Raw genomic sequence first — 14,992 nt, forward strand, 5'->3', positions numbered from 1 at the left:
CGCCGCCGTCCATCTCCACCATCGCCGCCCGAGATCCGAAGGAAACCGCACCCGCGCCGCCACCTTCTCCCGCACATCTTCAACCTAGCCGCCCAAGTTCTGCGACTCCCTCCGCATACTCCAGCCGCCGTCCAACTCCCACCTTAGCCGCCCAAGATCCGCATAATCCAGTCCGCTCCTCTTCGAGATCATGGACGGCCACGGCAACGACGAGTTCTCCCAGCCGGAGGAGGTGTTCGCCGGCAACGCCATCGACTTCTTCTCCCAGGTGGAGCCCTGCCAAAGTCCTCCAGCCGGCCTCCAGGCGTTGGATCTCAACTCGCAGGCGGAGGAGTACGCGGACATCGCCTCGTACTCCGAAATCCTCCGCGGAGACGGTTGTCTTGCTCCAGGCCGCAGCGCCCGTTCTCTTGGCCTGCGCATGGCCCGCAATGGCGCAGAAGGAAGCATAGGCGGTGGTGGATCCGGGGCGGCCAGAGGTTCCGGCGGCGGTGGAAGCAGAGGTGGAGCCGGGAGGGAGCAGAGGTGGTGGCGGTCTTGGTAGCAGGGGGGCGGCGCTGGTGGGAGCAGAGGTGGCGGCACTGGTGGGAGCAGAGGTGGCGGTCGTGGTGGAAGCAGAGGTGGCGGCGCGGTGGGTAGGAAAGCTGGTGGTGCAAGTCGTGGTGGCGGCGGCGATGGTGGATCCGGCAGGGGTAGCGGCGGGCGTGGAGCAACAAGGTCTTTGTTCACTGCACCTCCCTGTACTGGTGCATCTGGAAGTCGTCGTCGAGGAGGATGGCCGGCAAACGAAGAAGGTTTCTATGAATTTGAGGGTGCAAATGATGGAGATGTTGCTGAAGGCGTTGAACTTGTTTTTCCAAGCAGCAAGGTAACAATTTCTAAATCCATATGACTCAATTGTGCTGCTAGAACCTGTTTTCCGAGCGTTGGATTGGCACTAGGGATGTTTCTGTAGGATTTGAAATGATTGGACTCTGTAGGGATGTTTCTGTAAGATGGTTCTGTAGGGAGATGGCTTGAAATGCATAACACTCTAAATTGTTGATTGGACTGCAGTTTGTGTAGAGAGTCATGGACAGTATGATGTACACATTCTTATGTGTCATGTGATTTAATTGAATTGCAGCCATGAATGCATATGACTCAATTTTGTTGCTTCAATTGGTTTTGTTTCAGTACTATGCTTGATTGTCCTGATTGTAGATATTCTATGTTGTTTACATTTTCAAATGTGTTGTCCTCATTGTCCAAAATCTTGGCATTTTGTACATGAACTAGATAAAAGGTGACAAGGCTTTTTGGTCAGAAGCCAATACACATTTGTTATGTGATATGTGTGTTGAGCAAGTTAGAGCAGGCAATTGTCATAAGGGCATCATGTCAGCTAGAGGATACAAGACCATTGAAGAAAAATATTATCTACAGACTGGGTTGAAGCATGAAAGGAGGCAGTTAAGGAATAGGATATCTGGGTTGAAAATACTGTACACTTTCTGGAAGGCTTTGTGGACAAACAGTGGGTTGGGCAGGGATTCAGATGGAAATGTGGTAGCATCAGATGAATGGTGGGAAGAAAACACCAAGGTAAGTTCATACTTGTGACTTTCTATTCTTGAACTGGTGGGAAGAAAACACACAGGTAGGTAACATTAACTTGATTTGCAGGGAAAGAAATGGGAATGTAAAAAACTGAAAGCTGGTGCACCAGAGTACATTGACCAGCTTGAGGAGATCTTCCATGAGAGCACTGTAGATGGTTCTACTTCCTTCAATCCTTCAGTAGATGAAGACCAAGAAGAACAAGAAGAAGACCAAGAATAATAAGAGGAAGAACCCAAGAGCTGATTTTGTTGACAGTCCTGTTAGCATTAGTACAAGGAAGAGGCTGAGCAGTAATAGTACAAAATCAACAGCATCTAGCCCTGGAAAAAAAATCTAAAAGTCCAATAGTTCAGGCTATTGACAGTTTTGTGGACAAATGGTCACAGTCTGATCAAAACCAACAGAAGCTGTTGAAGAGACAAACTGACAGAGAGGTTAAGAAAAGAGAAGAGATCAAGAAGTGTCAACAGCTAGCTTTAGAATGTGGAGTATCTCCAAACAACATAGAGTTCTTTGCTTGTCTGTCCTGATTTGAAGTTGGTACAAGAAGAGAATTCTTCATGAATATTCCAACAGATGAAGCAAAATTCATATTCCTGCAGAGATGGTGTGAGCAACAGAAATTGTACAAGTGAAGGAGTTTGGTCTTATTTAATGATGAAATGAGGGTTGTCTTTGTTAGGATGGTAGTGTAGTCCATGTTGGATGTTGAACTGAGTAATGTCTTGTTTGAATTGGAACTAAATATGTTTAATTCAGTGTGATGTTGGTTTATTGTTTGATGTTGGCTTGTTGTTTGATGTTGGGTTCTGTTAAATTGAAATTTAGTGTGATGTCGGTTTCAGTTTGAGTGGCTAATTCATGGTGCATAAAGATTGACTAACAGTTCCATTTTTTCATTATTTAGGATGCTAGTTCCTCCACTGAGTACTCAAGTGATGATGATGACAACTACACCATGGAAGAGTGTGGTATTCAAGATGAAACTATTGAGTTGATAATGAATACTCGTAAGAGGAACTGCGAAGTCGCCTTTTTCCTGTTTACAATTGGTATGTACGCTGAAACTTACCTAAATAGAGCTCCAAGAAGGGTTCCAACTGTGTTGGGGATTGAGTGGGTCAATGAGACACTTTCAAATGTGACATCATGCTATAACATGTTTAGGATGAGCGCTCACTTGTTTTATCAACTACATGATATACTAAACTACATGATATACTGGTAGACAGTTATGGGTTGATGGAAAGTAGAGATATGTCAACATTGGAGGATGTAGGAATGTTTCTATGGATAATCGGTGCACCACAGTCACTTAGGCAAGTTGAGGATCGGTTTGTTAGGTTATTGGAAACGATAAGCCGTACATTCGACAGAGTTTTGTGCAGTGTTCTCAAACTAGCAAAAGCTAATATTAAGCCAGTGGACCCAGAATTTAAGTCTGTGCACCAAAGATTACAACAACCTCGATTTGCTCCATACTTCAACAATTGTATTGAAGCTTTATATGGGACACATATACCTGTTGTGGTTCCAAGCGATAAGGTGGTTCAACATACAGGAAGACATGGATATACATCTCAAAATGTCCTAGCTATTTGTGACTTCGACATGAGATTTACTTTTATCGTTACCGGATAGCCTGGATCGGTCCATGATATGAGAGTGTTAAGTGATGCCCGGGAAAAATACAAAGACACCTTTCCTCATCCTCCGGCAGGTAAACTAGTTTATGTACGATACTCTCTCAATGAAAATATAGTTCATTAAGCTAACAATTTGGTATTCAATTGTAGGCAAGTTTTACCTGGTAGACTCGGGGTATCCAAACCATCCCGGATACTTGGCTCCATATAGGGGTACAAAGTACCATTTACCGGAGTTTCGTAACGGACCAATGTCCAAAGATACGAAGGAGACATTTAATTATGCACATTCGTCTCTTAGAAACGTTATCGAGAGATCCTTTGGAGTATTAAAAATGAAGTGGCAGATATTGTGGGGTATACCTAGTTTTTCAATGCACAAGCAAAGCAAAATTATTGTTGCTTGCATGGCTATTCACAACTTCATTAGGGAGAATGGTATTAGCGATAGGGAATTTGAATTGTGCAATCGTGATGAAAATTTTATTCCAAGAACCGGAGGTTCAAACTATGAAGGGGATGCGATGAATACACAAGGAGGAGACGAAGATATAAACATGAATGCTTTTCGTGATCAATTGAAAAATGCATTGTACAATAGGTCGTAAACTATTGCTATCGGGGTTGTATAGATAATGTACTTTTTATGTACTTTCGTGGTGATTAAACTTTGTAATAAATATGGATTTTGCTTCTCTATTTGAACCAACGTTGGTAAAAAAAATCAAACCGGTACATGCAAATCAAGCCGCAACATGCAAAGCATCGCAGCGCATGCAAACCACCCAAGCGCGCATGCATCAGGTGGGCCAGGCGCATGCAAACGTTCAGCATGCAAAATAACAGGCGCATGCAACCTGCCAGCGCACCAGCACCCAAGACAATTTCGGCGGGAGGGGCAGGCAGGAAGGGGTAATATGGTTATTTGGCAAAATATGTGCTAAACTTTAGCCCCACTCCCAAACACCACATAAGGCTAAAATTTAGCACTCCATTCATGACTAAATTTTAGCAAGCTCCTTCCAAATTTAATCCATGACTAAATTTTAGCAAGCTCCTCCCAAACAGGGCCTTATATCGTTTTGGTTCTAACACCAGTTAGACCATCTTCTTTGCTAGCTGTTCATAAATGGCTATTTATGGAAGAAAAGCTTTTGAAGTTGGAGCCGGTCCTAACTCGTAAGCATAACAAAATTCGAACACTCCAAACTGGGCTATACATATGCATTTCAAATGTCCTACCAAACTGATGTTAGCCGAATAATTCACAAACTCCTAATGGAAAGAAGGAATGTCACAAATTCACAGGCAATGCAAATCTCTGCAAAATTTCCTCAAGGATCCTCCATTTCAAATGTGACTGAATAAAATTGCATCCCTGGCCACTACGGTCAGTGACGCGAGGCACCACAGTCCACAGATAACTGCACATCTTCATTAAGGAACAAGGTTTCAGCATTTAAGCAATCGGGCAGAGGCAACATTAGAAGCAAAAGAGAGAGAGAGCGCGAATTCACGTCTTCTAGACACAGTTTGCAGGTTACGCATCTCAAGAAAAGAGAAATTAGAAGAGGAAACCAAAATGCAGTGTTCGAATCTGTTGTACCAGCTGGTCATAATAAGAATTATACAAGACCCTTCAATATGAACAAAACATTGTCTCTAGAACTGTAAGTAGCTACTTCAAAAAACCACCCTTCTTATATCCTGGACCTTGTATAGTAAGCATCTATCTGAACAGATTCAGATCAGAGTGAATGAAGGCAGTGTGGGATATGAACGGGACATCTGGGTACATTCCACAGAGAGCACACCGCATACACTCAAGCACTGTGAAGATCTGCATGAAGGCAATAGACATCCAGAAGTACTGCATTGGTTTCCCCTGATACACAATGCTTGGCATCCAGGTACACATGGTGGCCACTGCTTGGGAGCCAGTGTCCAGGAGGATAGCCAGAATCACATGGAACCTCAGAAAGTGCGGTGACCACTTCCGCCTCACAACGAAGAAGTACACCGTCATAAATATCACCAGAAAGAGCCACCCAGGACACAGCGTCATAGTATCGATGAAGGTGTACAGCAGCGAAAACCCTTGCAAGTAAGTGTGCAGCTGGTAGATCACGTCAGCATAAGACCACATGTTGTGGAGTGGCAGCAAGTATGGCACACAAGCAAGAGTTCTCCACCACCATCTGGGTTTGGAAGTCAGCTCCGGGTAGCTGAATGATGCCAGTGAGAATGCTTGACAACTAACGGATCTTGGATGCTGACTGTGCCTTATTGACAGTGATGGAATGCCCTTGACAGAATTTCCCATTGGAAATGATGTAGGCATACCATGATGGATGGAATCCATACCAACTGCAACACACAAATGATGATTAATAAAATCAAATTCATTATAGTGACTAGGTGCAAGAATCTGTATAAAGAGATCCCTGACTATTACACAAATAGGAATACATAAGACTTGTAAAATGGCTTCACTTCCAATGTTTATTCTAAATGCATCAAACCAATGGAGGCAACTAAACCAAAGGCTGTAAGTGAATAGCTCGAATTCAAATCCTGTTCAAAATTCTATATTGTAGATTACTATGCCATTGTCTTGACTGTGTACCAACTAAACACTAAATTATTTTCTTCAGCAAACATATCTTCAAAATTTGGTCCTCAACAAATAAATCCAACGGATGAAAGATCCTAAAACTGCAAATTTTTTTCCCTGAAACACACAATATTAGATTGCCAGCTACAGCATATCAACACCGGATGTACTATCAAATATCAATGACCTAAGAGTCCAAAAATATTTGCCAGTACACAACAATGTGAAATGAATATGCCAGTACACAGAAAAAGAATTGTAAGTCAGTGCTAGCTACCTTCTGGAGAAACGTGGAATCCGATTGGCAGTTGTAACATTACAGGTTCTAAATCATAACAGCGTATGTTTAGTTATAGTTCAGTCATCCTATTCTGGACATTCAATGTCCCATTGTGCTATTGTTCCATAGGCTACATGTTTATCCATATTCTACAATGACAACAGAGAATTATGAAGCTTGTTTCTACGACTATCTTTGCTAAAAACAAGATTCAGGGTTCTAAGCTGCCATTTTTTATCTAACAAAGGTAATTTTACAAACCTCAAATAATGTAGAGAAACGAAAGTAAGCTCAATATTGTGTTGGCCACCATAATAATGCATACAGCATTCTGTTAGCAGAAGCAATATATTCTTTAAGAAAAGGACAGAAACGAAAGTAAGCTCAATATTATGTTGGCCACCCTAATAATGCGTACACTATTCCGTTAGCAGAAGCAACATATTCTTATAACAAAAGAACAGTGGAATAGTTCAAGAGGTTACTTTGCTCCAGGTATGCAGTGATCTAAGTTTAACGGGAGGTCCCTTTGGGTATCTTAACTTCTGGAGAAACATGCAGTTCATTGAAAGATTAAGCTTCATGGATGTTTTTTTTTCCAGAACTATCAAGAACAAGATTCTGAGCAAGAAAAGACAGATGCAATGGGGAATTTGTAACAGAAATCTTAGCATTACATTGTTACAATATGGGGTGATTTGCAACCAATGATGATCAAGAAGATATTACTGCAGGAAACTAGAAAAGTATTGTGGGCAATAAAAGAGCATATGCACCATATATTGCAATAAATCCGTTTATTGTAGACATACCTCGTAGAGCTCTTGCAGAAAAATGATTCCTCTTAACGCGAAACTGGGCGTTCTTTAGACTTGATGATCTACCAGGAAAAGCTAGCAGCTGAGTATTTCCAGCAGATAAGCCCTGACACAGAACCATTTTGCATCCGTGTGGCTTTGCACAATCACCTGTGCATACATGTAAAGGAATTATGAATTTTTAGTTTGATGCTGTAATTGTGCAACGGAATTACAAACTCAGTACAGGTTCCACATTTGGTTCAATTCAACCAACATTGTTTGTTAAACTGTACAAAACTGAACCAATGAAGTTATTCTTTAGAAACTTTTTTTTGGAAACGAACCAATGAAGTTATGAAGACATGAATAAACTTCAAATCTAACAGAGTCCATCGACCTGCCAGAAATATTTCATTATAAACCAAGCCACCCATACTTTTGCGCACTACACCTCACAGAAAGCTAAATAAGTAATCCGCGACGAACTGCAGGAGCTGGGCGGAGCAATCGTCCAAGGGCATGACATCCTATCCTAACCAATAGCTGAAGAATCGACTCCCCGGGTCGGATGGATCCCTGCCCCACGGGAATGGCAAACGGCGGGTTCGACGAGACGACGGGAGGAGCAAGAGGAGAGAGGCGCAGGTGAGGGCCGTGAGTACCTCGGCAGGCGCCAGGCGCGGCGGAGGAGAGACTGGAGAGCCGGGGAAGGAACGAACGGCCAGTTGCACGTCGGAGCGGTGGCGCGCTCCGCTGGACCAGAGGAGCAGGCCGGAGCGGGCAAGCGACGCCCAAGACGGAGGAAACCGCCGGGATGGTGGGAGCCCGGGCCGCCGGGGCGTAGGAAAAGATAGGGTTATGCAGTTGCCCGATCAGCCCCTGGAAGCTTTTGGAATTCACTGTCCAAAGACGAAGTGCGTTCGCTAGCTTAGCAGCAAGCAAGCCTGTTGAAATGTTGTGCTGGGCTGGAATAAAAGCAGGCCCTGTGAAAAATTCGGCCCAAGTAGTAGCTATGGCTCGACCTTGGCGTGACATTCAGTGCTTTTGCCTGGCCGTCGCGCACCGGCCCCACGCAGATCTCTCTCTGATGATGATGATGAGACACCTTCCTTTAGGAATCGTTTGCTTTGGTATTGGGCCTGTATGCTTCACGCAACATATTTTTTGGGAGCAATGTTTACGTCACAGCCTTGCCAGTTCGATTTAGGCTGCAGGCATTTAATTTGGGCAGGCAATGAAAATCGAAGGTCAATCCTAACGACAATAACATATTTCTCTTAGATTTCATCTCCATTAGAATAGCTTGGTTTAACGTTAGCTTGCTAAGCTTATCACAACCCTAGCTTGGGACCTGCTATCCTTACCGTCTTTAAATGAAATGAAACTTGTGCACGAAGAATCTTATGCATCATCGACCAACAGTATTAATGCCTTACATGCCGATGCTTGCGAGGATGTGTAGTCCAAGTCCACCAACTGGTAACCAGTGAGTACATGGTACATCCCGTTTGAGGTAAGCTGTCATCGAGCACCGGCAACGCTTGGCTACCAGTGAACAATAAACACTGAACAGTAGCATCTCCCTGCAACTTGGTTTGCAAGGTGAGCCATCGATCGGTCAGGATCAGCACATCTCTTCCCATCAAAGCGAGAGTACCAGACGCAGCACCTTCATTGAGCATCTCCTGCATCTACTGACGTCACCCTCGTCGATCCGTCCCTTAACCGCCTTTAAATCCTTTTGACAAAAGTGTCGCCGGGCCCACCACGCGTTCGCACGCACCGGATCAGATTGCACAGGGGCCGTAGAATGCAGCAGCAGAAACGGCACCGGCAGGCACGGCGTACGTGCGCGGCGTGCGGCGTCAACCACCCAACCGGGCACGGGAAGTCAAGCAGCGGATGACGGCTAGCCACAGCTCCAGGGCTCCGGGCGGCAGCCACTGCTTCACCTAATCCTCATCTGCTTCTCACCCAAGATATATAGAGTTCGTGGGTGTTGGGCGCAGGGCGGCCGGCAACGCCCGTTTGGTCAGGCCGCTGATCTCCGTGCGAGGCAACCTGGAGTCCCGGACAGCAACGGGCACCGACCGATTTTTTTTCGGGCACGTTAACGTTTTCGCTTTGTTCAGCGACTCTCAGGCAGGCAGATTGTTGACCGGTTCACGAGTCCAACTTTATAGTAGGAGTAGCACGTCACGTCTAGCCACCAATCCACCTGTCCCACCGGTTGGATGCTGAATTGCCAATGGCATCTTTTTTTAGGCAGGGACAGGGAAACATCAACATAGGTTTGGAGCTATATGCTCACAATGTCCATACAGGTCCAAACTCCAGAGTGAATCTCTGGCCAGATCCTCCTCCATATGGCATGGATGTCATCTACAATTCAACATCAAGGAACATTGGCATGGAAGACATGATCAACCAAAAGACTCTGGAGTGAAGCACCTTCGTAACTACAGTTGACCAGTAAATTGAATTCCTGCTTCGAGGTTAAAACAGCTGTTATCGAGCACCGTATTTATGCATGAAGGTTATCAGGATGTTGGCACCAACAAGATGAATGACAAACAAATGGATCCACACGAGTTGTGAAATGCGTACAACCTCCTAATTTTTTTCCTCTTTCTCTTGTACAGTACACTTTGCCTAAGGCGTGGAAATCCGTGAGGCGTGGATCATACAATCTAAAATACAATTAAAGCATCAGCAATCCCCTACCGCTTCAAGTAACCAACGAGCGAAGAATAGAACCCAATAGAACACCGGAGCAAACAGAAGAAAACAGTTGTCAACAAACAACCAGAAAAATCTACACAGGGTTTTCATCTGGAATTCACAACTTGCCTACTGGTGTTATCGGCTACCGGGTACTTGTCATCTGCAATGATCCGTCCTTTTGCAGCTTTAGGCTCAGGCTGGTGAACCGCTCTCTCGAATACTGTCTCGAGGCTTTCCTCCAGTCCGTTCCAGCCTTCATCATCGTTGCAAACTCATCGTAGCTTATCTTGCCATCCTGAAGAACAAGATAACGGTTGAGATATTCAGTATCATAATGTTCAGTCTATTTATCAAAACACCAAATGATATAAACTAGAAATGAGAAAGAAACTAGCATCCATTTTCAACTAGTTGATCAAGAAGTACAAACCTTATCAGTGTCTACATCACGGATAATGGCATTGATAACCTCCTCATGATTTTGTCCCAGGTCATCAGCTAATGACTCGCGGAGTTCATCGATTTCAATATACCCACTCTCGTTCCGGTCAAAGTATGCAAATGCCTTATGCAGATGCTCATCATTGCCAATCTTTCTTAGGTGGACAGATAATGTAACAAATTCTCCATAATCCAAGGATCCATTTCCATCAGCATCCGCCTGGCATAATATGAACAAACAGTAAATACAAAAGGCCCAACACAAATCCATGACAGAATGCGTATTGCTCAATTAAAACAGAAAAAAGATCAAGCAACAATATTGAACACATTGGAGCAATTATGGACTGTTCAGTAATTTGTACACATTCAATACTAAAGGATCTTTTATAGTGTCGGAAAAAACAACACCATTTGTCCTCTTATCAATATTTTTTTTGGAACTTTCAGGGTTCTTCTAAAGGGTGGTGGTACCACCTTTGAATTTCGACATAACACATAATAATTATGAACAAGGTTGATAAAATACTATTCGAAGACTCCGGTAAAATATGTTCAGCAGGAAGAGGGAGTTTATCTAAGGTGCAAATTAAGTTTCCACGGTGAAGGAAAAGAATGTCTACTTACAGCTTCCATTAGTATTTGGACATCAGCATCAGGCATTTGGTGACCAAACTTATGCAGACCAAGCTTCAGTTCATCAAAATTAAGCATTTGATCCTTGTTGAGATCCATCTTTTCAAACATGTCCTTTATGTCAGCAGCCTCTTCTACCGAAAGATGCTCAGCTATGACCTGAATCAAAACATGTGATGAAGTTCAGAATAAGTATGAGAATGAAAGGGAATTATTTGATGTCAAGTCAGAGTGAAATATACCCTAAGGGCATGCTTCTTGAACTTGTTCATCACAGAGAACTGTTGAAGTCTGGCCTTAACAGTTTCACCCAAATTAACATTTGGAGCCTTCTTAATATTCTGTAACCATGGGTGATCTGGAGGAAAATACAATTTTATCAGACAAATGTAAAGGGGAGAGCGCTAATGAAATCATAGAGCAATTTAAGATGGAAACATTTTCTAGTCGTTTTAACATTGAACAAAAGGAATAAAACACAATATAGTCATCTAGTGCGAGAATCATTATTACCGAGCACTTGCTGAGCTGTTAATCGTCGTTTTGGATCTGGATTGAGCATTCCCCTAACAAGATCTTTTGCGTTATCTGAGACCCTTGGCCATGGGTCTCTTTTAAAATCAATGGCAGAACGGATAATTGCTTGAGCAACACCCTGTTCAGTTTCTGCATTACAACATGGAGACGCAAAATGTTAGGGACATTTACCACATGATTAAGATGTAATGTTCATCTACAACAGCCCCCTCACCCTATCAGCCTATCACCCATGCCCAAAGTAAAGATAAAAAAATAAAAGTGTCAGTTTACAATATGCCATATAGAGTATTTTAACTTATAAGATAATAGAAGGTGTTCCCCATTTATAATTATCTACAATTTAAACTTTCAACATATATAGACATGTCACTGTCACCATCCCTCATTTCAGGTGCAAAACTAACCTGCCCAGAATGGAGGGACGCCGCAAAGAAGAATGTAAAGAATCACTCCTGCACTCCAAACATCAACTTCTGGGCCGTAGTTTCTCTTTAGTACCTCTGGAGCCATGTAATAAGGACTTCCGACAATCTCAGTGAACCGTTCGCCTATACAAATCCAAAACCAGCACAGCAAAATACGAAATGTAAGCAGGCAGCAAAAGAGATAAGACAGACCACCACACTCCAGTGATCGTATTGTCAACAAGATGACATCATCAATAATGACTGATGAAGCACAATGACAGACAGAAGATGGAAGTAAACTGTACCTGGAGTGAAAAATACAGACAGGCCAAAATCAATGGCTTTAAGGGCTGCTGTTTCTTTCTTGTTCGCAAACAAGAAATTCTCTGGTTTGAGATCCCTGTGCATCACTCCATGCTTATGGCACATCTGACATTGTACAGGACACAATGGATGCACAAGTTAGTTCATTGTATGGATTAAGGCAGTAGGGAACAACGGATTGACGACAGAAGAAGTGAAATTGCAAACAATCTAATCACCAAGTTGATTAGCAAGAGTCAACACAATTAAACATTTGCTACATGACCTACTGAATCAAAGTATTGACAAGGTTATCATACGAGTGATAGCAAACTGACCCCACAAACATAACGAGAGTAACGGAAGCACATGACCACATCCATGTGTAATTGCCGTTCAACAGTAATGATTCTACTATGAACTGAGCCAAAATCTCACCTGCACGACCTCGACGATGGTGCGCGTCACCAAGGCGGCGGCGCGCTCCGTGTAGTGCCCCCGAGCCACGATCCGGTCGAAGAGCTCCCCGCCCTCGCAGAGCTCCATGACGAGGTGCACGGCATTGTCGTCCTCGTACGTGTCCCTGAGCGTGACGACGTTGGGGTGCTTGGGGAGGTGGCGCATGATCTCCACCTCCCGGCGCACGTCCTCGATGTCGACGGGGGTGCGGAGCTTCTTCTTGGAGATGGACTTGCAGGCCAGCGCCTCCCCGGAGTCGCGGTCCGTGCAGAGGTAGGTGACCCCGAACTCGCCGCGCCCGAGCTCCCCGCCCAGCTCGTACCGCGCCGCGATTTCCCGCCCCGTGGGCTCCCGCAGCACCGCCAGCCGCGGCGCGCCGCCCGGCGGAGCCGAGCGGTTGTACTCGATCGAGAAGGGGTTCGGCTTCTTGCCCTTCTTCTGCTTCGGCTCCTTGGGCTTCTTGCCGCCGCCGCCGTCGGCGGCGGCTCCCCCCGGCGTCATGCAGCAGTTGCCCATCCCCCGCCGCCGCGAAGATCCGACTGCCCCGGGGTAGCCGAATCAAAGAACCGCACGGGCCGCGGAGATCTGCAAGGTAGAGGGAGGGAGATAGAGAAAGCGGCCGAGAAACGAACAGCGCGTGCGCGTTTGGTGTGCGGCGTTGTATGGAGCGAAGGCGGCGAGCGAGGCGAGGGGTTAAATCGCGGGGAGGGATTCGGTGTAGACGGGGTCAGCGGTGGCGGCGCCTGGCCCCGGGTGGGAACCCGCCAGTGGTAAAGCCAAGCCCAGCGACGCGGCCGCGGAGGAGGAGAAGAGGAAGGTGGAAGGGGAGACGAGGGGGCAGCGAGCCAGCGAGGAGGTGGTCAAACACGACCTCCCTCACGCCTTTTCTTTCCCTCTCCTCTCGATTTCTTTTTCTTCTTCCCTCCCGTCCTCTTTTCTCCTCTCGCTTTCATCTTATCTCGTTCATAAATTTTTCAATCTCAGTTTAAACTTCGAAATCTCTTATAATTTGCCTCTTTTTTCCGCCGCGTGCTTTTATTTATGGGGAGGGAGACTTTGGGCGAAAGTTTTCAAGTGGAGTGAAGAGGACTGAACGAAAAGCGGGTTAGGTGGGGGATTTAAAATGACATTCGTGCAAATCTTGGCCGCCTAATCATAGTGGACAGGTCGACGTTTTGATGGTTGTTGCTACAATGGTTAAGCGGCGAGCGGATTTTCTGGTTCAAGTGGGGGAGTGCTTTGGTGTTCAAACATGTGGAGTAATCGCAAAACCTGTCTGTTGAGCATCTTTTTAAAATGTTATTAAATACGACCATGCATGCATGGAAAGCTTCTTCCCTTGATTCCAGTCGCCCTCCAAAGTAAAAAGATAGGTGGAGACCAGCTACTTTAATCGTGCAACAAGAAATTCTCGGCAAGGACTTGCTTAGAACGCAGTGGGATTTTTTTCCTCCTAATATCTCTTGGAAGCTTCTATTATGTAGATAAGTAGGGCTTTGAGAACGGAGATGTTTGATATGAGTAAAACCCTAAGAAACGGGCACTTTTGAATCTGAAAAATCTACAGAATTACAATGTGCCTTTAAGAGGGTAGATAATCCAATATGTTTATGAAATATTAGCTTGATTCTTTGATTGGGCAGCAAAATCCCATATATCTCCTAAAATCCAAGTTCCCATTATTTGCATTGCACTTGTCTTTTTTTTTCTAACCTTACGTTCCAAGTTGCCCTAAACTCCTTTCCATCCATCACACACCATAATTCCATTCACTTTGAGTAAATCGCAACTTAATCGCGCAGGTAACCCTATCTATCAAGGCAACCGTTCGCGCGGCCATAACGCGACTTGATTACCGCCACCGCGGCAGCGATTACACCCGACCTGCCCCCCGTTCCTCTCCTGTTCATCAGCTCCCACTGCATTTTCCCCTATCTCTCCTGTAGTCTAGTCCTGTTCATCAGCCCTCCGTTTTGCTGTGAATCTTTTGCAGCCCGTCGGTCACCCGCTCAGGGGCGGAGCTAAAATGACCTTCACCTTGTTTAGTTGCCCAACTTTGAACAACTAAAATTACTGTAGCAACGCTGTAGCGTTTCGTTTGTATTTGTGAATTATTGTCCAAATATTGACTAATTAGGCTCAAAAGATTCGTCTCGCAAAGTACAACAAAATTATGCAATTAGTTTTTGATTTCGTTTACATTCAGTACTCCATACATGTAATGCAGGTTTGATGTGATGGGAAATCTTCTTTTTGCATAGTGCTAAAGTTGGGTTTTTGGAGTGAACTAAATATGACCTTAGAAGAACAATTTTTCGAGAATTATAGTACGTATATATGACTCTAGTATAGTATGGATAACGAAGCTATTCTAGAAAATTGGTGTAGCACAGATTAAAAGCATAAGTTGCAAAAGGGATCACATTACATGGCACCCGTGACCTACCAGATCGATGGTGGCGATATTTTTGTGGCAATTGTATCTAATGCCGTGTTCAGCGATGAATACACTGAAGTGCTACCTGCTACTGCAGCAAGCA

General features: G+C 44.6%; 2 protein-coding genes across 2 annotated transcripts; both read right to left on the reverse strand.

The window, feature by feature from the left end:
* Positions 1 to 4,685: 4,685 nt before the first annotated feature.
* LOC101771417 (protein TIC 20-I, chloroplastic) lies at positions 4,686 to 7,810 on the reverse strand. The gene is made up of 3 exons (XM_004958012.3): positions 7,605 to 7,810; positions 6,955 to 7,110; positions 4,686 to 5,615 (listed from the first exon to the last, which is right to left on the reverse strand). The coding sequence occupies exons 2-3, from the start codon at positions 7,079 to 7,081 to the stop codon at positions 4,978 to 4,980; spliced, it is 765 nt and encodes a 254-aa protein (XP_004958069.1). The 5' UTR covers positions 7,082 to 7,110; positions 7,605 to 7,810; the 3' UTR covers positions 4,686 to 4,977.
* Positions 7,811 to 9,505: 1,695 nt separating this feature from the next.
* On the reverse strand, positions 9,506 to 13,317 carry LOC101771813 (calcium-dependent protein kinase 20). The gene is made up of 8 exons (XM_004958013.4): positions 12,432 to 13,317; positions 11,996 to 12,119; positions 11,688 to 11,831; positions 11,257 to 11,409; positions 10,986 to 11,101; positions 10,735 to 10,902; positions 10,097 to 10,327; positions 9,506 to 9,961 (listed from the first exon to the last, which is right to left on the reverse strand). The coding sequence occupies exons 1-8, from the start codon at positions 12,966 to 12,968 to the stop codon at positions 9,809 to 9,811; spliced, it is 1,626 nt and encodes a 541-aa protein (XP_004958070.1). The 5' UTR covers positions 12,969 to 13,317; the 3' UTR covers positions 9,506 to 9,808.
* Positions 13,318 to 14,992: the final 1,675 nt, after the last annotated feature.

Source organism: Setaria italica, chromosome II (genome assembly GCF_000263155.2).
Source record: "Setaria italica strain Yugu1 chromosome II, Setaria_italica_v2.0, whole genome shotgun sequence".
Lineage (NCBI taxonomy): Eukaryota > Viridiplantae > Streptophyta > Magnoliopsida > Poales > Poaceae > Setaria > Setaria italica.

Bases quoted from the DNA above. Each gene is read 5' to 3' on its own strand.
- LOC101771417 (XM_004958012.3), bottom strand. From the start codon at position 7,081: ATGGTTCTGTGTCAGGGCTTATCTGCTGGAAATACTCAGCTGCTAGCT. The intron at 5,616-6,954 runs GTATGTCTACAA...TGTGTGTTGCAG, and splicing joins TTCTGCAAGAGCTCTACGAG to TTGGTATGGATTCCATCCAT.
- LOC101771813 (XM_004958013.4), bottom strand. From the start codon at position 12,968: ATGGGCAACTGCTGCATGACGCCGGGGGGAGCCGCCGCCGACGGCGGC. The intron at 12,120-12,431 runs GTGAGATTTTGG...GTACAATGTCAG, and splicing joins CCATCGTCGAGGTCGTGCAG to ATGTGCCATAAGCATGGAGT. The intron at 9,962-10,096 runs GTTTGTACTTCT...CTTGTTCTTCAG, and splicing joins GTGATGTAGACACTGATAAG to GATGGCAAGATAAGCTACGA.